At 45.0% G+C, this 25,563-nt stretch overlaps 1 protein-coding gene across 9 annotated transcripts in view; it reads right to left on the bottom strand.

The window, feature by feature from the left end:
* The window catches only part of FLI1 (Fli-1 proto-oncogene, ETS transcription factor), a 112,686-nt gene that overhangs the window by 17,699 nt on the left and 69,424 nt on the right, over positions 1–25,563 (bottom strand). For all 9 annotated transcript variants that reach the window (XM_090027029.1, XM_090027030.1, XM_090027026.1 and 6 more), the window contains 3 exons: positions 23,195–23,349; positions 19,279–19,482; positions 9,030–9,098 (listed from right to left, as the gene is read on the bottom strand). In XM_090027029.1, the coding sequence (XP_089883155.1) occupies positions 9,030–9,098; positions 19,279–19,482; positions 23,195–23,349 (428 nt within the window). The remainder of the gene's footprint in view (positions 1–9,029; positions 9,099–19,278; positions 19,483–23,194; positions 23,350–25,563) is intronic.

Genomic DNA, 25,563 nt, shown 5'->3' with positions numbered 1-25,563 from the left:
CTGCCAGCTTCTGTATGTACACTAACACTTGTTGGTCATCCTTGTCCTCCTCCTTCTCATAATTATCATAAAAAGACATATAGCCCTTGCACTGCACTAAATCCACAGCCACTCTCATCTCACCTGCTATGTCGCGGCCATTTAGAACTTCCCTCTGCCATCTAGGACAGAACAAAGACCCCCAGACTTCAAATATCCAACCTCCAACTGCTTCTGCTAAACTAAAATTACTTTTTTTTTAGAGTAATAGATTCTAGGGTCGGAAGGGACCTCAGTGGGCAATCTAGTCTGATCCCCTGCCCCTGGCAGGCAAGAAAAGGGTCACCGAACCTGGGGTCATGTGATCCCAGCCAGGTGCCTGTCCAGTCTCCTCTAGAAGACCCCCAAGGATGGGGCGAGCACCACCTCCCTTGGAAGCCCATTCCAGATCCCGGCAACCTTGACCATGAAGAACATTTTTTCTAATGTCCAGTCTAAAGTCATCAACACGGGAGCTCAAACCTAGTTGTCTGATTCTGTCCAGTATGACGCAGTGGCTAGCTTACTAGCTTACTATCAGAGAACTGCAGAGTTAATCCATTCTGGAGGCTCATGTGGTCCCACAATCATAGTATCTGAGCATCTCATAATCTTTAACATCTTTATCTTCACAATATCCCTGATGGGCTGTTACCCCCAGTTTACAAATGAGGAACGGATGCAGAGTGGAAGTGAAGGCCAGAAATTTCAAGTTACTTAGGTGCCTAACTCCTGCTGACTTTAGCTCCCACTGAAGCCTAGACGCCTCTGATGGAGGAGGGAATTAAACATGATCCAAAGTTCATACCCTAGCTGCTGCAATATCATCCTCTCCTGTTAGCATCTCAGCACAGTTAGGGGAGTGAAGGTTGCTGAGGGGTAGTCTTGTACCTGCAGCCTTATGCCAGTGACATAGACCAAGTCTGTGAATCATTCACGGTGGATCCCAATCCAAATCCAGTTCTGAAATGAATGCTTGAGTTAAGCTCAGAAAGCCGAACTTGCATACGAGTGAAAACACAATCCAGCATCTTCAGAAAGGGGTTGTTCAGGTCCTACAGGGGGTAGGATGCTTAGGGCAGGTCTCATCCCTTCTGCTCTTTCCTATTCACCTCCGCTCCCCTTCCTGTTTGGACTTGACTCTTCTGGGTGTTACGTGAAGCTCCCACACCTGGGAAACCTACAGCCCTCGTTTAGCTCCAGCTCCCCAAGACGTGGCCCTGCCTGCCGGAGCTGGAATCACTCCTTATTTGTTTTGGGCCTTAGGCGACGGCCACCAGTTGTGCGAGCTCGTCTAGGAAAACATCGCAGCTCCTTGCTGTGGTGGAACTTCCTAACTCATGTCTGCACTACCCTGCGCAAAGCTTATGCAGACACGTGATGAAGAACAGGGGGAAGCACCGAAAAATGAACGTGTTGTTGCTTTAATATCAGCAAATGAACCCCTGCTGCACAGACTGCGGGGAAGGCTAAAATATATATCAAGAAAATCCCTCCCAAACTCAGCTTCACAGGAGCTGGAGTGACTTTTGTCATGCATACACAAACACACAAAACACACAGGTACATGCACCCATCTGACACAAGTGCACATAGCAGCGTTTGCATGTGCAAAGCCACACATTCATGCATGTGCATGCACCGAGGCACAGAGCAAAAAACAGATATACTGAGAAGCATGCAGCAGAAATACACTCAGAAATACACATTCCCAAGCATCACACACACAAGAAAATAAAGAGGCACATGGTCTCTAAGAGACATACATGCATACAAACACACACTCACACACACACTCAAAAAAGACACACACAAGCACACCCACGGAGAAAAAAGTCAGACACAAACACAGACGTAAGAGAGAAAGGAAAAGAAACACACCAACCCACAAATACACACATGTACACTGCGGCTGACACTGTTTTTACAACATTTGCCCATTTGCCTCATTATCAAGAAACAAATTTACTCTTGTCTTAGGAAACAGCCTGCCCACTTCCAAGAGCTTTTCGAGGGAAAGCTCACATCCCAGCGACTGGGCAACCCACACACATGTGCAATAACATTGCATGCAGTGCACCCAAGGCAATAAAATAATAGCTCTTTTGCTGGGAGAAAAGGAAGGATAATGGTTACTTAGAAAGTGCTCCAGACAAGCTGTCAGGTTGAATTCAGAGAACTGGAGTCTAGCTCTGGGACAGCGCTGGCTCTGAGAGCTCCCCTGTGAGTTGGGTTTCCTGCCTGCTACAGCTTAAAGACAACGATTCTTTGTTTCCAGGTTTTTTTGGTGAAAAAACACACAGCTGCCTCCGAAGAGGGTCAGGGAGAAAGCAGACAAAACACGAACTCTGGAATTTCCAAGGAAAACAATTAAAAAAACCCCAAAAAACCAAGAGAACTAGCTACTGTCTCTCCTGAAAGCATAAATCCCTGGTCTGGCCATAGGATGATAATAGCAAGCACCAAAAAAAGTCTCTTCTTTTGGTGCAACAAATAGAGCTAAAAATGGATAAGGGAGAAGAAATGCCAGGAGAAGAAATGCCGCCAACAAATGTCCTGGCATGTAGAAACAATTAAGAGAGTGTAAAGCTGCAACTGCACTGTCTTTGACATGAAGAAAACCCATGTGGACTGATAATCTTCCATACCAAAAATGTGTGTAATCATTAATCAACACGCTAGAAAGAGCATTTTGTTACCGGAGCTGATTGGTATTTTATAGGGTTTTTTTAAATGACTACAGAAATTTAATGGAGAACTTTGTTTTTTGTTTTTTTAAAAAAATCTGCCAGCTTTTTGAAAAACCTGAAAAAAACCCTTTTTTTCCCCCCATGGGTTTTCTCCTCCCTCTTTTTCCTTTAATCCCCTTTTTTCTCTCCTGCTTCCCCAGTCCTCTTGAAAAGTACTGCTGAAAAATTATTTTGAAAACAACTTTCAAAAGCTTTGAATCTAGTGATGTCACAAAAATGTCAACAATTGGTTCTTTTCGAAAACGTAAGAATGAAGACGTTTACATTTTTGCAGGATTTACAACAAAATTTAGAAGTAAGGATTTGGCTTTATGTGCTTAGCTGCACCCATCATATTATCTTTCATCAACCCTCATGACCGCATGTGTGCGTATGCTCATGCAAACACAAACATATACAAAACACAAGCATGCACACACACACTGGTCACAATTTTCAAGCCCGACTGCCTGAAGTTAAACACTTAAATCCATATTTGGATGTCCAAATAGAAACTACGAATTACTCCTTTGAACTCCCAGTGAGAATTTAATCTGCTTTTCCCCTAACCTTCTTCAGAAACAGCCAGGTCCTTGCATCTTAGGTGTCTAAATGTACTCAGGACCCTCAACTTAGGCACTCAGCTTAGTCATTCTTATTAATAGATCATACTTCCTTAGTTTGGGATGAGGTGGAGAATATAGCAGGCAAGGAGCAAGCAGTGATGGAGAAGGGTAAAGATGCTTGCTAATCTAACACATCATATTAAGATGACATCCTATTAGCCCTAGAAACAAACATTCAGACCCCTCCATAAAGTCACCCACCCAAACCTTCACACACATTACTCTCTACAGCCCTACCAACACCATCAACACCTTTACTCACCCACCCTACACACTACTCCACAAACACCCACCCTGCTTTGTATCAGCAAACACTATATGTACTATCATATCCTCCATACATACACACATGCTCTACATATACACTTGAAGACGCACAAAATCTCACACACAGACACAAGGTGCTTCTGGCCACTTAGTATACTGGTCTAATCCGACACAGCATGTAGGCTGACATGTATAGTAGTTAAGCAAGTCAGTAGCCAAACTGGCTTCAGTAGGAAGACACAAGTGCTTAAATTAAAGCCCAGGCTTCAGTGTTTGGTTGGACTTGGGCCAGAGTGCTCAGCAACATACAGGATCAAGCCTCTAAGCCTTCAAATCTTAAATATATATGCACAGACTTTATGTTTCCCCATGGAAACCTGTGGAAATGGTACAGCATTGCCAGGCATTTTCTGCAGAGCACTTTGAATCTCCCTGGATGTGCGCAGAGAATGCAGTCACAGAGTCTTCTCGCTCTCCGATACCTACAGTCTACCCGCCACCACGAGACAGTCAAGTCATGGAAAATGAAACAGACCTTTCCCCAATGGAAAGCAGTAGATGGGCGCAAATCGTTCCAATTAGCAATGAGCGTAACCTCATTTCATTTACCAGAAAATCGTTCTTCAGCCAAAAATTCCTGATGATTCTCATTAGTGCAATTTTTTTTCTCAGCGGCAGCTGAAGACAATTTGTACCAATGATGCTTAATACTGTTCTGAGAGATTATGAAGTTCAGAAGCAGAGAAACTCAGGCAGTGCCCTGAGTCCTTCGGGTGCTAGAAAGAATCCTACTTAAATGCTCAAAGCATGCAATGAATCAGCCTTCCAAGTTTCCTTTATACGCTACTACCATAGAAACAGTATAAAGCAGACCTCTGAAAGACTGATTCAGGAAGCCACTTAAGCATGTGCTTGTCTACATGCTTTTCTGGAGTGAGTCTAAGACAGAGGACAGATGCAAGTGATCCACTTATCCTGATGGAAAATTGACTATTCTCTGCTGCTAGTTAATAACTAAAGCCCTCTTCAAAGGGTTTGCTTTAGTAAGAGGTATGTCTTACAGAGAGTGCCCAGGCTGTCAACAGGGCAAGGATCCCAGAATATGTCTGCACAACAAAATGAAGGTGTGGCTGTAAGCATGCATACCTAGCTAGGTTTCATTTAGCTAGTGTGGACAAAAATTGCAGCAAATACTTGATGATAGCTTCAGTGCAGGCAAACATCTGGCAGGTAAACCTTCTGGGACCCTGGGTACATACTCTGGTTGCTTGTCCTTGCTGGAATCTGTGTAGTATCCAGCCTATCTAGATTATACTTAGGACAGGAAAATCTTCCTGTGCTCTAATCGTGCCTTCATTTAGCTATGCAGACATACTGACAGATACAGACTGTATAAAATATTGTGTGAGAATATGCAATGGGTATGTGTCTTGCATTTCGCCTTGAATGGAGAGATGCTTTATGCCTGGGCCTTAAGACCATGCAAAGAAATGAACAGTAGGTGAAGGCAGAGAAGTTACCAGGGTCTTTCTTCTCTTTGACTTCTCTTATCTTATTGTATCACTGCTAGCGCATGAGAAGAGCCCTAAGATGACAGTGACTAGAAGAACCTGAATGAGTCTATTTTAATCTTCCAGGGAGACATACATGCAGGAAGGTAAAGAAGAGCCTCACCAGGAGAGAAAACAAGAGCTATTTTAAAACCTAATTTCATGTTTAATTATCTGAGACATTAAGTGAACGATGAAAAATCTATTTCACATAAACAAAAATCTTGACTTTTAACCTGAGAGTTTCCCTCCCAAAGAAACATCTTCAGTTTGAAATCTAGTGCATTAAAAATGAATAACCAGGGAGCAAGAAAAGTCTTGTTCCAAAGGCACTAGTTCAAGGCTTGGTAAATATATGTTCATTTCTCATTTCTACCATAAATTTCTTAAGTGATCTTTAACGTGACACTTATCCTCTCTGCGCTCCACTTCTCCACTGATATATCATATTCCCTTCATCTTCCCTTCTCTATTCAGACTGTAAACTCCTATACCATGGGACCACACAGTAATTAGCACAATAAAATGGGGCCTGAAAAGTTTGTCTAGAGCAGCAGTTCTCAACTGGAGATCCACGGCCTCCTGGGGAGCTGCAAGCAGGTTTCAGGGGTCCGCCCGACCCAGCCCAGCATGGCATGGCATGGAAGGGGGGGGTTTGCCTCAGCCCCCTGGGGCTGAGGTGAGTCCCAAGGAAGGGGTGGGGGCAGACCCACCCTCACAGCCTCCATCTTCTGGTTGGCACTATGGGCAGGCGGGCAGGCAGGCAAGGCTCTGTGCTGCTGCCATGCAGGTGAGTGGGGTCCTGGGCACCCTGCTGTGGAGTCTTGCCTGCTGCACCCAGGGCCGTGTGGCTGGGACTAGGGCACAGGCAGCCCATGGAGTTTTTACAGCATGCTGGGGAGGGCCTCAGGAAAGAAAAGGTTGACAACCCCTGGTCTAGAGTATGGTAGAATGGGATTTCAAATTGGATTAGGTTTGCCCAATTAATTCCATGAGTAGATACTCTTATTCCAGATTGAGAATGCTTTACTCCTGTTTTGTTCTTATTGTGGAATAAGAATGGCTACACATGGACCTATTCAGAAAGAGCTATTGTGACATAACTCTCCATGTAGGCAAGCCTGCAGCTGAGGTTCTTAGGTACAGCATTAGTGCAATGATGGAAGTACCATGAGGTACTACCTTGCCAATATCTATGGCCATGTTACCACGTTTTCCTAGTGAAAAATAAACGGTTTTATAGTCCTTGAATTTTATGAAAGACTCACAGAAGCAACAGGTGAAAGTGACTGTGATGAAACTCACTGCAAGCATTGCTCCAAGGCTAGGGACAGACATTACACATAAACCAGTTTAAATGATCAGAAACTGGTTTAAACCTGTAAAAGAACAGACATTCAGTGCACATAAATCAATTTGAAAATGGCTGAAACCGGTTTGAGATAAACCTGGCTGAATGTAGTATCAGACTTGACTGATCTGGGCAAACCGGTTTATGTAATGTCTGTCCCAGACCCATGATCTCTGGGCTGGGCAGGGCTCTCTGCTCCTGGCTGGAGCTCCAGCAGAGATGGCAGGCACCACAACATCTGCCTGGTTTCCCCCTGCCCCACTCCTCCCCTCTCCCACAGCACAGACCCTAGCCAGCATGTGGTATGCTAGCTAATGCTGAGAGGTGTCTGTGTAAGGCAGACAGAACAAAGGCACACAGGACATTTTTTGCGTAGGGCAGGGGTAGACAATTATTTTGGGCGGAGGGCTGCTTACTGACAGGCAGATAAATATTAATTTTCAAAAAATTATAAGGGCCCCGCGGGCTGGATAGAATGGCCTGGTGGGCTGCATTTTGTCCATCCCTGGCTTACGGCCTTTTGGAGCTAATCAACAGGTCAGCTGGTAATGTCCATCCATTCCTTCCTTGGAAAAAAGTTGTGTAAGAAGAGCTTGAACTAATGACAGCGGCTTTTGTTTTGTTGATGGGCTGATAAATGCTCTGTTATCAACTCCCTGCTGGGCTGGTCAGCAGCAGCAAGGTGGGGGGAGGAAAGGGGTGGGGAGACTCCTCCCTAATCAGAGCATCCTGCCAGGGCCTAGCCATGACCCCCTTCAGCTCAGCAGTATGGAAGGGAAGGGAGGGCTGCTTTAGCGACTCCCAGCTTCTAGCCTGAGCCACTGCAGGCATGTTTCTCAGTCCAGAGAGGATGTCTGTGTGGTTACAAACTAATTCAGCCTAACCAGGTTAGACTAACCTGCAAAGATTGAATCAATTCAGGCTCAGGCTTTTTGAATGGCTGTCCCTAGCCCAATAGTATAACTAAGGCCACTTGGGGAAATGGGGTGCAAAAGTAGCAGCTGCTGCCACTGCCCTCTTGGCCATTATGATGCCAGCACCAGCATCTGGGCTGTAGCTGCCAGCCTGTATGCCACCACCTCCCAAGGCACAGGGCTGTCCAGTGACACCTCTGAATTAGCCTGTCAAATGCACTGAAGGAACCAACTGGGAATGGGAAAAAATGCTTCTTTTTCCATTGTAGTAACTTTATGTGTGACTTGCAATAAGAGCAGGTAAAAAAGGAATGCAGAGACATGTGAATTTTATATGGAGGGACTCCCTTGAACAAACGTGTTCAAATCCATGCTTGTTTTTTTATTTTATTTTTAGCAACACCACCTGGCCTGAGACAGAAAGAGCACAGTCCTGGATGTGAGTGTATGTTTATGAGGGAGTAGCTGGGGACCGTGTGCTTATGGGTTCGCCTTATTCATACAGGACCTAGCCAAGCTTTCAGTATTTTTAATAGTTGACTGCTGGACTAGAAAAGCCTGATTGGCTTTGTCTTTGTAATGGACCATGTTTTATTAACTGATGACTGGCTCATATAGAGGCAGCAGAAAAGACAGGGTGTCAGGAAGAGGCAGCTCAAGTGGATGGCTGTATTTTGGACAAAAGCAGCACCTGCAAAAAGCAGCATTAATCCTATCTATCTCTGTGTCCAGGGACCAGGGCAGATGTCTGTGGTTAAATGTACCGTGGTGCAATCAGAAAGCAGCCTGTGCTGAAGTGCTGACTCAGAGAGCAGAGCTCTCAGCCAAGTGGAGTCCATTCTGCACTGGCAAGTCATTGAACTTGTGATCTCGGCTTGCTATAGTCAGGCAGTGAAATAGGGCTTCTCCTTCTCTGTGCCACGGCTTAAATAAAACGCATTTTCCCTTCCCCCACTGTCCTCTGAAGTAAACACCCATGGTTATGCAATAAGGCCTTACTGCTCTGAAAATAACAGAAATGCTTATGTGGCAAACAAAGAGAATGCTGCCTAGCGGTCAGAACAAAGACTTGGGAAGCAGAACAATTAGCTCTTGGGCTAATTATCTAGTGGTTAAGGGGAAAGGGAGACTGGACTTCTGAGTTCTATTCCTGGGCACTGGAGGGAAGTGGCTGGTAGTTACAGATCACGTTTTTCTCTGCCATATCTTCTTCCCCTGTATAAGGGGTGCATGTATTTGTTAACAAAACTGGTGTTGCCAGCTCCACAAATGTTCTTGTGAATTCTGATATATTTGCTGTTTTTATTAAAATCTCCAAGTTAGGTGACAACATGAGAGACAACAAATTCAGAGGCCCTGGAAGAATTTATAGGGGAGTCTGTATTTCTGTCCTTGAATAGGGACTGAGGAAATGCTCACAACCAACCGTTTCATTTTTAAAGTTCAAATGGGAAGTGGTTTCTTTCCATTCCTGAAATGAACCCCTTAAGGATTTGAAGGGGGAAGAGAGAGGGAAAGAGAAACAGAGAGGAAGAGGAATGGGGAGAGAGAGAAAGAGGCAGAAGTACACTAACCTTCTTTGGTGGTAAGCCGAGAGGATGCCTCTGTGTGGGCTGGAGTGTTGTAGACCAGCAATGAGCTACCTGCAAGGACAAGAAAGGACATTACTGTAATATTAATTCAGTTTATTCTAGGGAGAAGGGAAGAGAGGTATGGGTAAGATGCTGTTATCACCAGGAAGTAAGGATCCCATTCTCTAAAGAGCTTGGAATGTTGGTTGCTCAGTAGTGCTGAGCTCTTTTGAAAATTTGGTGGTTGTGTTACAATAGGTGCTGTTGGGTGCTAAGAAATGACAGACGAGACCCTCACTTAGGTATCTAAATGAAAGGTAAGCTCTTTGGGCAATCAGGCCCTGAGACTCCAGGAAAACCTTGTCCTAGAGACTGGATCATCATCCACAACAAACAATCTGGTCTTATATCAGTTTGTGCATGGAATTGTTCCTAGTGGGTGACAGGGCTTATCGGCTCTGCTACTGACACTGCCCACACTACTCCTTTTCGTGGCTAGGTTTTCTCCTTTACAAAACTGGGATAGTAATTAGAGGTGGTTCAGAAACAGATTCTCACTTGCAGTGTTCTAGTGCTTCTGTTTTGTTTGCCTGGTAGAAAAACTTACCTAGAGCCATGTGTACAGACATTTGAACACTGCGAGCCTCAAAAGTGGAAAGCTTGCAGTGCTGACACTGCAGCTGGGGTGGGGGAAGAGGGGAAGGGTTGGGGGAACTATGCACACATTTTGGTATATTTTGCAGGCTCCCTTAGTCTGCCTGGTGACAGATGCTCTCTGCTGGAGCAGCAGTGTTCAGCAAGCAATACACTATCTCCCTGGAGAAGTGAGCGGGGGGATGCTGAAGGATTACGTTCTCTTCTGGGAGAAACCACAGAACGTACAGATTTGTTTTCCCAGGAGAAAATCTCCTGGGAGTGATTTAAACCTGGTTGTTCCCATGATAGTTTTCTCTTGGACCAGCCACTTTTATTCTGGAAGAAAAAGCCTGAATATCTGTACACTCATGATTTATCCCGGGAGAACAGCAACTCCCAAAGGAGAAACTGAATGTCTGTATAAGGCCCAAGTATAAAAAAAAATGTGGCGGCAAGAGGTGGGGTGGGGTGGGGCAGTTAACATGGTGTTCCCAAGCACTGATCAATTAACCCTCACAATCCTCCTGAGAGGCATTGTAGTTTAAGGCATTTGGTGATGATAAAACTGAGGCAAGGTGAGACTATGGTGCCTGCCAATGGTCATATATCAAATCAGTGTCAAAATGAGGACCAAAATGCAGGTGTCTTGCATCCTTGTCCTGCTTTTAACTGTAAGTGTATTCCCTCCAGTGTAAACATAAAGAACACAGCCCATAAATCAATGTCCTGTTGAATATCTTACTGTCTTAATGAGACTTTCATATTGACTTAAATACTGCATCCATGCATGCAGATACATACACATGGATAAACACTGCCTTCTTTGGTGTTATTCCTCTTGAAGAAAGGAGTCATGTAACCTGGGGGACTGGGACTCAGGGGACTGAGGATTTAGTCCCTACTCTGTGACCAACATTGGGCATGCAACTTAGAAAGGACACTATTGTAATATTAATACATTAATATTAATTCAGCGATCAGCAACCTTTCAGCAAGAACAAGCAGCAAAGCTTGGTGTAAAGGAGGGTGGCAAACACCATAGCTGATTCCACTGTCCCTGAATTGCTGATAAATGTCTCATCTCTGTGGGCTAGACAAAATTCCTCGGTCTGCTGGATCTGGCCTGTGGGCCATAGACTGCCCACCTCTGTCTTAGAACAAAGTCTTCAAAACTATTCAGTGAGCAATGAGGGCCATCAAGTAGACTGTGTTTCCACTATGGATGGGGTTAGAGGTACAGACAGACCAGACTTTGCCACATTTATGCCAAGCTATTTTGTTCTTGAACTAGCTCCTTTAATTTCAGCATAGATTGCTCCAGATAAGGCACTGCTCCCCCTAAGGGGTGCTAAAGTAGCCTTTCTTTAACCTTGATCTGTTGCGCAGAATTTTTTCAGTGATCATTAAAACAAAAGTTTTCTGGATGTGGCATAACTAGTTGAGTGGAGGAGGGTTCAGGAAATGTTCTTGCTGCCTTGGCTTAGCTACTAACCTGATGCATAATTTAGGGCAGTTCTATTATTCTATTTTTCCTCTTGATATTGTAAGCTCTTGGCACCTGGAACTATCTCTTTAAAAAGAGCCCAGGAAGCCCTGGGTCTTTTCCTGGCTTTGCCACAGACCTGCATAATGGTCTTGAGCACATCACATCACTTATCTGTGTCTTGTGCAAAACTGCCTATAAAGATACCCACTCAGTTTTGCAAAGTGTTTTCAGATGTACTGATGAAAAGTACTGGATAAAAACTATAACGTACAGCACCTATATACATTATAGGGTCAGGTTGTTTGCTACATTTGGGATCAGGAAGGAATTTTACCCCATGGTTAAAGAAGGGACTTAAAGAATAGGCTGTAGGGGGGTTTGCCTTCCTCTATGGTGGGGAGCGCGGTCTTCTTCCTTGGATCTCCTGTGTGTATTTTAACAAACTATTTGCTATGCTTGCAGTGGCAGGACACTGACAGTGCCCTTACTTCCCAGCTTCACCTGTGGCCATTTAGGGTGTTTTCAGGCAATGTGCACAAAAGAGTTGTTTGTGCAGTTTTGTTTGGAAAAGGTTAGACAGACACTCGTCCAGGATGGTATAGATGATTCTTCCCTGAGTAGGGAGTTGGATTAGATGACCTCCTGAGGTCCTTTCCAACCCTACTTTCCTATGACTATGATTCTTTCTCTCCCTTCTTTCTGTGTGTGTGTGTGTGTGTGGTATTTAGAACACAAACTAGAAGCTCCTGAAACTGTAATAATAAAAATAGGCAAGGAAGAGGCTCTTAGTTTATCCACAGCAGATTGTTCCCCCTTTTTTTAGCAGTGATAGAAGCATTTCCAGCTTACCACACAAATATTAGACATGATATAAGCTGCAAAATCCAAATCCGAACATTCCAGAGTTAACAGCCAGGTTTTGGGACTGACAGCTACCCAAGGCTGACTGGGTCCCCAAATCCCCCATTGTGGAAGTATTGTGTTGCATTTTTAGTTCAGATCTTTTTTTTTCTTTAAGTCCTTTCTCTAAGCAAATTTCTTGGAGCCATAAGTGCGTTACAGGCCATGATAAAAAGCACATGACAGACAGAACGATTTATATTTCAAGCCGTTGACATTTTAGGGTTCCCTAGTGGGAACAGCACTCTTTAAGCATTTTGCTCTGGTCCCTCTGTGAATTCCAGTGGAATCAGGGGAAGGGGCCCCAGGAGCTCTTGAAAGCCAGCGTGTAATACACATTTCATGGCTGTCTAGTTACAGGTATTTACCCTGCGCACTCTTTGGGGGTCATTTTTCAGTGCAGCTCTTTGAAGAAGTTTCCACTCCAAAGGCTGGGAGGTGACATTCTTAACAGGACCAGGGGCTGTTTGTGGTGATGGCTGATGTCATGAAATGGAGCCAGGAGATTTCCTGCTTGGGCGGAAATGCCCAAGATGTGTTCGAACAAAATCTTCCCACTACTCATGTGTATGCATCCCTTTATTTTGGGCGGCTTGTCATATATATGTAGGTCCAAGAATACAGCTATACCTTAGCACGCAGCAAACGCCTCGGCAGAGAATTCTGTAATGTGCATGGCTTCCGTCCCCAGCTCGGTACCTGGATTATGTATACCCCTGTCCTGGTTTCTCTTGCATGCAGTGTAGCACTGACTCGGATTAGGGTCTACGGAGCATCCCAGCAGGCAGCATCTACCTCTCTTTGTTCCAATGATCCAGACCCCAGTAGACCTCACCTTGCCCCTAAAAGCATTGCCACAGTGGCATGTGAATGTGTCTCACATTCCTGCTAGGAGAAATGCAAGCTCAAATAGTTGAATGCAGAGACCACTAGCCACTAGGGATGCCGGCACAGATCAGCCCTGTGTGTCATGGATTTTTTTCCCCCATTCCAAACACTGATAAACACAGCCTGCGCCTAAAGCCTTTAGAAATTAAAAGAAAGGCCACTAGCAGCTTGAAAACATCATCTCTTCTGTCATGAGTAGGTGATGAATGCTACTGGACACAGCACAGCATGGAGGTTTGGAGAGCCCTGGATGGCTAGCTGAGCAAATTGAGGGGAACAGAACAACTTGAAACAAGGCATAGTCACTGCAATGAGGGGTGCAGGAGAAACACCACGATGGATCAGGTGGGTGGCCTCTGGCTGCTGTCTGAGAAATGCTATTGCTTTGTCCCCTTTGTTTGCACCTATATGTGCTGGTTTCTGGTTCCAATATTTGCTTCACAGCTATCGGGGTGAACTCCCCTGCACCACCACTGCCACCACCAGCCTTTCATTTTCAGGTTTATTTGAATAAATCCCGAATACAAAGCACAGCCTAGCTTGCCCCAGCCAGACAGGGAAGTGCTGGGGAATTCAGAAACAGCTTCCTATGACTAAACAGGCTGCAAATGCTGGTTGTTCAGACTGGCAGGGTGAGGGGAAAAAATAGCATTGAATAAGATTGCAAGACCAACCTACAGCTACTTGATGCTCAAAAATGCAGGCTAAGCCACTGAAAGGGACGGAGCCTCCTCTAGTTTAATTGCTAAATATTCTCACCTTTGCCCGACAGTCTGAGGTTTCTGGTGGGAACACCACAGAAAAGGAAATGTGTTTCCTATTAAGGTTTTAAATGAAGAGGGCCCAATCTTGCAGCCCTTGCTTCATTCATCCTCCAGCAAAATTCTCATCATGACTGAGAGGGTTGTATTATCATCGTACGCCCTCGCTCGAGTCAAAAGAACTTAGACAAAGCCAGTGTTTTATAAAGATTTGGCCTATAGACAGGACTAGAGTACTGTGCTGTAATTCCCAAATACTCCATCTTATCAGAAGAAATGTACAGTGTTTGGGGTGTTTTCTGATATACAGTTACTTTGACAAGGGGATATGGAGAGGGAATGACAGAGGGAGCTTTCATTACAGATCCCTCCCTTAAATGAGAGCTTATTTTACAGAGCTGCTATGGCAGGAGACCCCGCTCCCATGATCTTAGAGTTCATTTAACCTGAAATGCATTTGTAGCCGTCTTCCCAAGAGTTCGTCCTAGCTCATTTTTTTGCCAATACAGCCCCCTGACTTCCTGAAGGCTGTGGGTGTCCCCTGATCAATTTATAGGATTGGGGTTCTGCTGATTTTAGAATCAAAGTTTTGTTTGGCTTTCTTATAGTGATCAAAACCACAGACGGTTCATCAGCCTCTAAACCTTAAACATGGTCTGATTCTTTTCTTTTCGCCCTTTTGCATAAACCACACACAACCTGCCCCAGTGACGACAGAGGAAAGGATGGGAGGTGACAGTTCTTTTGAAGTTCATCCCAAACATAGCATGCAAACATCCAAATCTTACTTCCCGCAGCCGGCTGGCCATAGACAGAGGCTTTACCAGGCAGACTGTGCCTGAGAGAGATACCAGCACAGTCTGGAGACTGGCGGGAGAAGGAATGGGGCGTGCAAAAGGGTTGGGGTGATGGTAGGTTACATCTAATCTTTCCAGAGAAGCGGCTGCAAGAAATGCTCGAGGGAAATGATCTCTTAGGGGGAATGAGTGGTCTGTGTCCCAGGAAAACCAGTGAGGGATGGAGAAGGCTTAGAGAAATAGGGAGGGATGAGCCACTTCAGACATCAGCCTACAATACAAGGCAGTGATCAAGGTCTGCAAGCTCCTAAAGCTCAAAGGATTTGGTTTAGTCCAGGAGTCAACTGACCAGCTCAGGTCCAGATCCAGGCTCTCCCCAACGAAGGAGTTGTTGTGATGTGGGTTTAGGCCCATCTGACTCGAGACAAAACTAGAACTTTTCTGAAGTCTGACGGATGTTACCTATTCATGCCTACCTCTAATTTTTGGCTCTCTGGGTGCCTTCCTGGTCTGGGAAGAGATGTGTTGATACATGACACTGCATTGGCTCTCCCATTATACTTTCAACCTGACCAGACCCAGGCAGCAATGAAAAATTTTCAAGAAAATCTGTTCTCAAGGACAGGTGAATCTGAATTTGTCAAAGAGGTTTGGAGAGCTTGGATTAGCTTTGTCTACCTCACCAAAAACAACCCCGGTCCTGGGATTTTCCCATCACCCCGAAACAACCTTCCCACCTGTACAGGCCAGACACCTTGGGTGGGACAGGACACCCTCACGGTGCTCATCTTAGCTCTCTTCTGCCTGGGTCTCAGCAGGATGGAGACCGCTCTGTAACTCTCTTCCCCCCATGAATGGTCAGATCTGCTTCAGCCTGTAGTTTTCCAACTCCCCAAGGGTCTCCTGTATTTTGTTGCCATCCACCTCCATCAGTTATAGAGCCATCGCCTCTGGAACAAACAAGCCCAGAAAAGGAAAAACCGACCATCTCCCCCTGGCTCTGAGCTCAGAGGCTCAGCACTAAACATCCGCTGGAAATCAGTCTGGAAAAACAATAAACTCCCTTCGAAGGCGTTACTCCACCAGGGAGTTACCCAGCAATCCAGAAACCAGACTGTCATTAGGCGGACACAGGAACAGCTGCGCAGAAAGGAATTCTCCCCAGAAGCCTGCCCGACCTGCACGCAGACAGGAGCCTGCCTAACGAGAGCAGTTCAAAGGGGCTGGACGGAGCAAAAGCTCCAGTTGTAAAAATCCGAGTTGGAGTCTAGGGATCCGGTTCTGCTCTCCGCTCCACCCTGTAAATCTGAAGGAACTGAGACTCGGGTCCAACCAAGTCCCCCTGGGTTTGTGGCAGTGTAACTGGGATGAAGCCCTCTAGTTCTTCATCCTTAACCTTTTGGCTTCGCAGGCTGCATGAGTGACACAGAGCTGGTCCGCAGGCCAGATCAGATCCTGTGCTGCCCCTGTGCCTTTGGATCTAGCCCCACAGCCCTATGCCACCTTTGCATGCCAGGATTTGGCTCTGGGGCCTCACATCGCCTCCACCCAGCTCTGCACGTCAGGGTTGGGGCCCCATAGGCCAGATTACATGTAACTGGGGGCCAGACTTAGCCTGTGGGCCAGGGGTTGAGCACTCCTAATCTTGTCATGATATTGTTGTGATGATTATGCACTTGTATTGCAGTGGCTTTGAAAGGCTGCAGCTGAAATTAAAGTCCTGTCAGGCTAGCCCCATACAAAACTCATATTTAGAGAGAGTCATGACCTCAAAGAGTTTGCAGTCTCAACAGACATGAAAGATATAGGAAGAGAGGCAGGGAGGAGAAATTGTATCCTCATTAAGCAGAGCAGAAAATGAAGGCACAGAGAAATAAAGGCTGCTTACAGATGCCAACCCCCATCCCTGCAACCCACTCCCCCAGCAGATCCCATGTAAGCTTAGCATACCCCCACTCCAAACCCAGCGCATGCCCAGAAGAGGCATCGCGTTAGTTTGACCTGGCTCACCCAATGTCTAGATTGGGTGCTTCAGTGGGGCTTTTGGATGCTTTTATTTAAGAGCTGACCAAAAAACTCCATTGAAACTCCTGGTCTATACAGACGCTGAAGAGCCAGGTCAAACTAACGAGCTTCCTCTTCCGGTAAAGTGCCACGTTTTGTTTTGTTTTGTTTTGTTTTTTTCACATCTGTCAGCACCCAAAGTGATTTCTTTCAGGCTAATTGGGAAGTCTTTAGAAGAGATATCATCACAGCTCCCTCACAGCCCAGCTCTGTAGTACAGTAACCTAAGTCAAGAACAGAATTCCTTCTAATTTTGTTGCTACTCTAGTATAAATTTCTCAAGTGGTGAGGCTCCTATTGTTTCTCCTTTAAGACGACTGTATAGTCAGATACCTACTCCATCCATGCTGAATAGCCATCCTCTGGATCTATAGAGTTCACCACTGGTACTTGTAGCCAAACACACACACAATCACAGTATACTGCACAGAGGACATATTTCTAAACAATTGTGAATTCCCTGCTTGCACAAAAGTGCCAGATTGCTGTCTCTGGAGCAAGATATTGTCTATCTATGGAGCAGGAGGGCAAGCTTCCCTCCCTCCACAACATGACTCAAAAATGGTGCCTGCACTATCAGCCTCTAACCATACACAGTCCCAGACTCAGACGGTCTTGCCAAAAAAGCTTGGGAAGCTCCTAGAGACCCACCCAAATGCCAACCCAGCAAGCTGTGCTCACTATGGAGTCCAGTGAAGGTCTAAGCAGAGCTGCTGCTTTACAGCGTAACCCCATGCATAAAAGTGCAACTCCTGCTAAAATCAGGTGCATTGTCACCCCCACCCCGCCCATACACCAGGACTGAACTCAGCCTACACAGCCTTGTAAGCAGGACTGAAGGATTCGTGCGGGGAGCAGAGCTGCAGCTTCCCATCACTCCATTTTCATCTCCATCGTGTGCCCTTCATGGATGAAAATGTTCCTTGTTTGGAATCAGGTCAGAGGAATGAAACCTCCCTGCCCATTTTGACAATTCTAGTTCTTTTATGCTCGTTTTCCATTTACATCCCAGCTTTATGAACAAGAGCATTCAAACAAAAAAAAGTGAATGTTCCATTTGCATATTTATCTCAGGAGAGTTTTAAACCATTTATGTCTGTAAAATGTGCAATTTGCACTGCTTCTGCAAGTCAGGCCCTGTTTGCACACCCAAGTGGCACCAGTTTCACTAAAGCTGTTTAAAATAATTTCCTTTAAAAAGGCATGACTTTGTGTAGAGCTCCAGAGCAATTTGTCTGTTCATTTGTGACACCTTTGGGATGAGCTGCAGACCAAGAGCTGGTTGCTGATGAAATCTGAAAATGATCTGGGATAAATCTGAGAATTTTGTAATTGTCTGTGGGATTTGTAGAAGCTCCCACTAATGATGTGCTTCTGCTCCCATAGGTTCAACTCCCATTGATTTCAATGGTGGCAGAGTTAGACCAATGTTAAGCGCTATTGAAAATACCACTCTACATATTTTACTGCGTTGTCTGACTGCATAATTGCATTAGCCACACATGAGATGTCAATCACTTGCTCTGTAGTATATAAGACTTATAAACTACTGATTCTCTAGGTAAAAGAGTGCACCGTTCTCCCTCTCCCACACCACAGATATCAGCCTTCTCCCAGTCTTTCTTTCCTCAGATCCCATGAAATGGGTCCAGATGAAGACACTAATTCTAGTGTAGACAGAGGACGGAAGGAGAAGAATTAAGGAATGCAAAGCCTGAGGTAGACTACTAAACTAGTGAGTCAAGGGCATGTCAGATCTATCTAAGATACCATCTTATAGGCTATGAGCCCAATCTTATTCCCCACATAGTCAGACAGAGCTTGTTTCTCAATGGTCTCCTCCCTTTGCTTTAGAAGCTATGTAGATGTAGCCATTTTGTACTATTACCATCACGACTGAACACATCACGATGCAATTGGCCTCATCGTGCCTCTATAAGAAAGGGAAAAAATGGCTTCTGTTTAACAGAAGGCACAGAGAGGCAAAGACCTTGATCAAGGTCACACATAGGAAGCTCCTGAACCCAGCTCTCCTATGTTCATTGCTTAGCCACTGAAATATTGTTTCTCTTTGGTCTGAGGTTGCAGCTCCTTTCCAGGTATAGCCAAGCAGGCTTTCCATGACCCTGGCCTTAAGAGCTTGCTAGAGCAAAAGGAGCTATTCATACCTTCCCTGGCATTGTGCAGGGACAGTAGGACAAAGAGGTTTAACAAAATCCTGCTACCTTTGAACACAAGGTCACTGACACTGGGCCTTCTCTGAACAAACCGAATCAGCAAACAGATCTCTTGTATTGTCTTCTTCAACAAAGGGTCCATAGGAATAGAGGACTCATCAAGTGAGATTAGCATATAGCAGGCGTTTGAGAGGAAAATGCAAAATTATGGACTAAACTGCATGTGACCTTAGGTGTATATTTTTATCACATAAACATGAATGTTCTTATGATCTGTAAAAATGCTTTATTTATTGAATCCTACCAAGTTCTTCATCTCAGTGAAATTGTATGTAAAATCCACAGGCTAAGTACTTGGTATACAGCATACACTTAGTGCATAGTAATATTGTATTTGATCAGCTTTAAATTACCCTTCTCACTTGCTCAGCTTTCTCTCTTCTCCATTTTCTCCCTCTTTCTTCACTTCTTCCCCTTCTCCTTTGCCTCTGCCTATCCCACCCACGAGGTTACACCAACGGAGCACACAAGGGCAGCACTTACTTTCCCTGAGGTAACTGAGGTGCGACAACAGGACTTCTGTGTTGTACTGGGAGGTCGTTCGGAGGAAATCCTCCTTGTTCATTTTGCACAGTTCCTTGCCGTCCATGTTCTGGAAGAGGGATGTGTCTATCTCCAGTAATCCATACTCCTTAATAGCCCATTCTAGCCACTGGCGCACGTGTTCCTGGGTCCACAAGGTGGGATCTAGCAGAAAAAAACACAGAATAGGTCAATATCAAACACAAAAGGATGCATTTCCACCTGGGAGAAATTTTACACTCTTTGCGCTCTCCTATGCACGTGTGTCTGAAAGGGCACGTGTGCCTGAAAGCTTGCAAATAAAGAATTTTTTTTGCAAGTATCTAACTGGTCTAATAAAAGATATCACCTCCCCAAGAGCTTCGATTACTTTTGCTTGCAGACCAACATGGCTACAACCTGTACCCCTGCTGCTTCTTACAGCATTTTCACATTATCAGTCACTCAATCAGTCCATTAATAATATCCATTTTTACACAATAAAGCATATTCAGTCTGCAAATTCCCAGAGTGCTTTGTAAAGATGTACAATTATTAGCTTCATTTATACAGGTAGGGAAAATGAGACGCAAATGTTGATAGAGGGGTTTAAAGGCAGAGTCAGGAACAGAATCCAGTTCAACTGATAGCTTGGCTGATCCCTTAGCCCCTCAGCCACCCTTAGTAATACCTGAGTTATGACTTTTTACTTCTTTAAAAAGGCTTCCAAGAAGTGAAACCAGCCTCAGAAGAGATGTACAAGCCACCCTGTCTGGTCCCTCTACACTACACTGTCCTATCAGGGCTCCTGAAGCCAGCCAGCCTGTCCCAAGAGCATTGAAAACTCCCAGCAACCGGCATTTTCAGCTTTTGAGAAGTGTGATATTTATGGTCAGTGAAAGATCTCTAAAAAAATTACTGGATCTGTTGGCTAGATATCTCTGAGTCATATTTGCCGACTCTGCTGACAAGAGCAGGTTTTTACCCCTGTTAGCACTGTTAAAATCAATGTGGCTACAGAGGGGACGGGGGGAAGTCCTACATCATTATCAATTATCAGCAAAGTTCCAGGTGCCGAATCCTGACCGCCGCTGACGGTGTAAGACGTCGGGTGAACCTGGCTGGAGTCTCAGACCCCCCCAATAACAGTTTGCTGCAGCAGTAGTTAAAAAAAAGGTACCATCCTCTGAGTTTTAAGATGAATGTGTGGGATCAGAAAGTCCCAGTGAAAATTAAATGTGCCAAGCTGTGATATTAGTTTTACAGAGTCATTTTCAGAGCGTATCTACATTTTCAGATGTTTCCTGTTCTATTTTTCTCATGTCTCCTGTCTAAAAATTAAGCCACAAACTAGGTTGTCTTGTAAGATTGCTGGTGTTTGGAGCTGTGTATGAACCAAGAGTCCACAACTGTAAGGTCCACGTGCCTGAACTTTGGGGAAGTTTGGAACAGGACTTGGCCTTCAGATCAGGCTCCTCCCTTTAGGATAGATCCTTGTATTCAGATACACCAGGGCTTTTGAGCAGTCAGGCTCTAGATCAGAGCTCTCCCCCATGGCCATCTTCAGCAGAGGAATTCTACTTTTCATGGGATTCAAAATCCCTCAAGTATCAACGTTTCCTGCTACTTCAAGTTCTTGTCCACACAGGAGGAGGATGTTCAAAGGTGTAGGGTAAAAAATTGCCCAGAATGAGGGACATAGATAAGGGATACTTGGCAGAGTTTAGTAGGGGAGTTGGCTGCCATCCCTCTGCTACCCAAGGATTTCTTTATACAGAAGGTGTAATCCAGTAGATACATCTGCTCCATGGCTGCTGTGTATCAATGGAACAGCAGGATATAGCACAAGAAAATCACAGCAGGGAAGGCTAGAAAGTGATAGTGAGATTTTCCTATCTAGTTGTTACTAGTACCCACACTGTTTAAAACTGAGCTTCAATCCTAGAGCTTCTTCTCTTCAAGTTGCATAAATCTTAACTTTCAGCACAATTAAAATGCCCTGAGAAGTTGTACTTCTTTTTTAATATCTGCGTTCTGGTCATGTTCACGTTCAGCTTCTCATGCACTGATGCAAATCTGGTGTATTTGGGCCCAAAATCAAAAGAGAATGTCAATTGATGACCTTTAAAAAAAACACCTCCCCGCCCCGCCGCTGTATTTAGGGCCTTAAAACTTGATGTCTTGAATCAAAAGTTTCTGAAAATCAGGCAGGTTTATTCAGAGGCTGGGGAGCAGAAGCTGAAGAATTCAGTTGCTTCCTGTTTCACCCACTCTGGCCTATTTGTCCCCATCAAGCTTCAGTATCAAATAGTAGCAGAAAACTGACTTCATGGCACATTACTCCAAGTTTACTATCATTACTGCTTTACACCTTACGTGATATTATTGTTGCCTGTCTCCACTCCAGTGTGCTTTACTCTGTGTTGGGTTAAGATATTACCAATGTACTTCTTGGATGAATTAAGCTACATCTTTTCCAATCAGAAATCTTGGCTGATTATGAACTAGGCATATAATTTATATCTGTCTTCCAAAGGCCGGCATAAATCACAGCCAATTCACAGGTGTCTTATAGTTTTGATTTGTGGATGTTCACAAGTGGAACATCTCCACTTACACTTTCTGGCCAAAGGAGGAGACATGAAACTACCTCTTCCTCAAAAAGTTACGGAAATTTTCCTCCCATTTTCACCCTCACTAAAGCTCTTATCCACAGTTTTGGGGTTTTTTATTTTTTTGGGGGTGGGGGGAAAGGTTAGGGGAGAGGGAATGGCATAATTCCCAGACAGCTGGCTAACGGCCATTATAATACACCCTACTTAACTACTTTTCAGTGGCCTTCTCTGCATCAGATCACTCCCCTCTGCTCTATACCACTGCTGAAAACATGCGCCCTCCTGTTACTCTGATTGGATCATTTTCCCCGCTAAGGGTGAAGCCCCATGCAGAGGTCTTAAAAGAAACCTTAAGCCCAGGGCTGAATTTCATCTTCTGTCTTGTTTTGGCTTCCTCTCATTCAGTTCGAGCTTTATGTCCTCAGTCTAAATGGCAAACAAATGCTTGGGAATTGTCATCTGGGCAGAGTCAGTTCATGATCAGAAAACAGCTGCATTCCACGAGCACATTTCTTTCTGCCATTAGTTCATCCAGCTGTATCTTTCCACACACAGGGTAAAATTCGGGCCCCTTGGAAATCAGCGGAATTTCTGTCAATGATTTTAGTGGGGCCAGGAGTTTGCTTCACTGGAAAGTTCCTCTGCAAAGACACTTGCATCCAAGACCTTTATCAATGCTGCAGGAGAAAGACACCCTCTCCTTCCAAACTTACACAATATGTACTACAAAGATTCCCAGCCCTTGAGCCTCAAAGTAGATTTAGTGTGTCCTGCTGTATATGGATAGTCACTGGATAAGGGCTCAGAGATAACAGAAAATCTTCCTATGGAATTATTGCGGGATGGAAAATTTAATGTCTGGAAAATTGAAATGTCCTGATTTTCCATTGAGAAAATCAAAACCAGAGTTTACTTTGAGCCTGCCCAGCATTAAAGTGCCCCTGGAAGTGACAGCTTCAGTGTTTCATATGCCCATCTTCTCCTTTGGATTGGGCTCCGTGGCCAGGCTGTCTCTTAGGCTGCATTGTGTTTTCTCCTTTGCATGAGCTGCATGATGCAATCCAGCAGAAGTCCAGGAAAATTTCAATATTTCAATGTTTCATTCCAACTTGGGGTGAGAACGAATATGAAAACCTTGGCATTTCCAACACTGCAGAAATTCTGATTGTGCAGCTCTGTGCGCCTCCTGCAACTCACCGATGAACAGGTTTTCTACACATCCATCCCTACTAAATCAATGCTTGAAGGACATTAAAATACAAATAGTTTGATTCCAATGGTACCTGCTGGGACGATGACTCTCCTCTCATTGGTGGTCATGTTAGGGGGAGGGCCGTTCTTTTCATCCATGTAGGTGCTGTAACTCATCGGGTTGGACTCTGTCCCAGTGCCCACCAGCTTGCTGCATTTGTTAACGCTACAATCTACTGGGGACTCCCTGAAAGATAAAGGAAACATGTTTCATCAAGTTTGTCATTGCTGAGCCTGCATCCCTGCTCTAGGAAAACAGGTGCTGTGCTACAGAAATGGCAGTAGAGGATGGAGTTCAGAAAATGGAGAAAGATCTATATAGTGTCTTGTACATATATATTGCCAGTCATATAAGATCTTAGGAAATTAGGGCTGGAAGGGATCTCACAAGGTCATCTAGTCCAGCCCCCGGCTCAAGGTAGGATGATCCCTGACTAAACCATCCCAACCAAGTGTCTGTCCAAGCTGCTCTTGAAAACGTCCAAGGATGGAGATGCCACGATTTCCCTAGGTCACCACTTCCAGTGCTGCTTGACCACCCTCAGAATCAGGAAGTCCCTCCTAATCTCCAACCTAAATTTCTCCTGCTGCAGCTTGAGGCCTTTGTTCCTAATCCTGTTCCTTAACACCACATGCAAAAGCCCATGTCTATCCTCTCTGTAACAACCCTTTAGGTTTTTGAAGACTGTTCTCAAATCCTGCCTCAGTTTTCTCTTCTCTAGACTAAATGACCCTTGTCCGTTCAGCCTTTCCTCTTAAGTCTTTCTTCACAGGCCCCTAATTATTTTTGTTGCTCTGTGCCGGACCCTTTCTAAACTGTCCACATCCTTCCTGACAGGTGAAGCCCGAAACTGGATTCCCAAGGTGGACTGCAATTGGTAAGCCTCATGACAAAGTTTGTTAACTATCCAGCTGTTGGAAACACAGATATAAAAAGGGCTGATTTTAAAGAGTGTGGAGCCCCCCAAATTCCCACTAAAATCCAGGGTACCTAACAGGGGCTCAGTGCCTCTAAGAAACCCAGGCTCCTATACAGGGTGGCTGGTCCAACACACTGTAATTATGGTGATTACTTGATTAATCGATTAATTGAGTCTGCAGAAGCGTGGTAATTACCACGCTCCAGGAGACTTCAGCATAATGTGTATCAGAGTCCCTGCGCTGAAAAATGGCAGTGGGGCACTTTAAAGTAAAGCTGGTTCGATGAGTCCCACCACCACTTTTCAGTGCGGGGACGCTGATATATGTGATGCTCTGGGGGCTTTTAATTAGTGCTGCTCTTAGAGCCTAGATTGGGAGCTTTTAGGCACAAGGCCTTTTTTCACTCTGTATTAGTCTATCAGCTAATGCAAGGCTCTAATCCTTGATGGGAGTCACTGCCACAAAATAAATAGCATGAAGAAACGCAGTGCTTTCTCCCCACTTTACCCTGACTAATCATGTCTGCTGAGAAATGCTAAATGAACTTGCTTAGGTATCTCTGTATGGCACTGCACTGGGTGGTCAACACACTTAAAATGCCCATGCTGCATAGTGACCAATACTTGTGTATGAAAGCAGTGCCTGGTTATTCAGGCCATACTGTGCCAGGTGCTGTATATACGCATCCCTAGCAAGCGTGTGTTAATCATTCTCATCTGTGCTTGCTTGCAGAGAGCACGGCTTTTTAGCCCCAGCCGTAGTGGCTTATGATCACAGCTCAACAGGCCCCTAGCATAGCAACTGTCACATGCACACAGGGCAGAGCTACACGAGATGTTTACTGCATAGTAGACTAATTAGCTGCACAGTAAGCATAGCACATTTAGACATGTGTCCCTATTAGGCTGGAGTAAACTAATTTACTCTGCAGCAGCACATGTGTAGATGCTGCCCCAGCTGGCTAGCCCCACACCGGAGCACCCTCATGCTGCAACCATCCTCTTTGCAGCACATTGAGCTGTGGGGAGCTGGCAAGCTGACCCCTAGGCTCCCTGCCAGCCAGAGCTACTCCAACCTGGCTCAACATGTTGCATTCCCGGGCACACATATAACTGTGGACCTGGGAGCAATAAATTCTGGTGCAATAAGCACCAGAGTTTATTGCACCGCATTAATATGCACGTGTAGACGCGCCCCCAGGCAGTCGGAAGAATATCCTGTACTGAAGAATTTACAATGTAGAAAGAGATGAAAGAGCATCACTACCCTTGTTTTGCAGGAAGGGAACTGAGGCACGGAGAGAGAATAAGCAGTCTGCCATGCGCATGGTTGAAGGGGGTATGGAATCTATATTACTGACACCCTCGTTCATTTGCTACCAAACAGTCGTTCCTCCTTGCCAAAAATGCAAGACATAGCTTGGGTGGAAGCCACTCTTTAATGGGGAAAGAACATGACAGTGCATTGAATCCCACCCTGT

Source organism: Crocodylus siamensis, chromosome 14 (genome assembly GCF_052110815.1).
Source record: "Crocodylus siamensis isolate JL-2025a chromosome 14, ASM5211081v1, whole genome shotgun sequence".
Classification (NCBI taxonomy): Eukaryota; Metazoa; Chordata; order Crocodylia; family Crocodylidae; genus Crocodylus; species Crocodylus siamensis.
The sequence above is the reverse complement of the archived record's forward strand: the minus strand, read 5'-3'. Positions and strand labels throughout refer to the sequence as shown.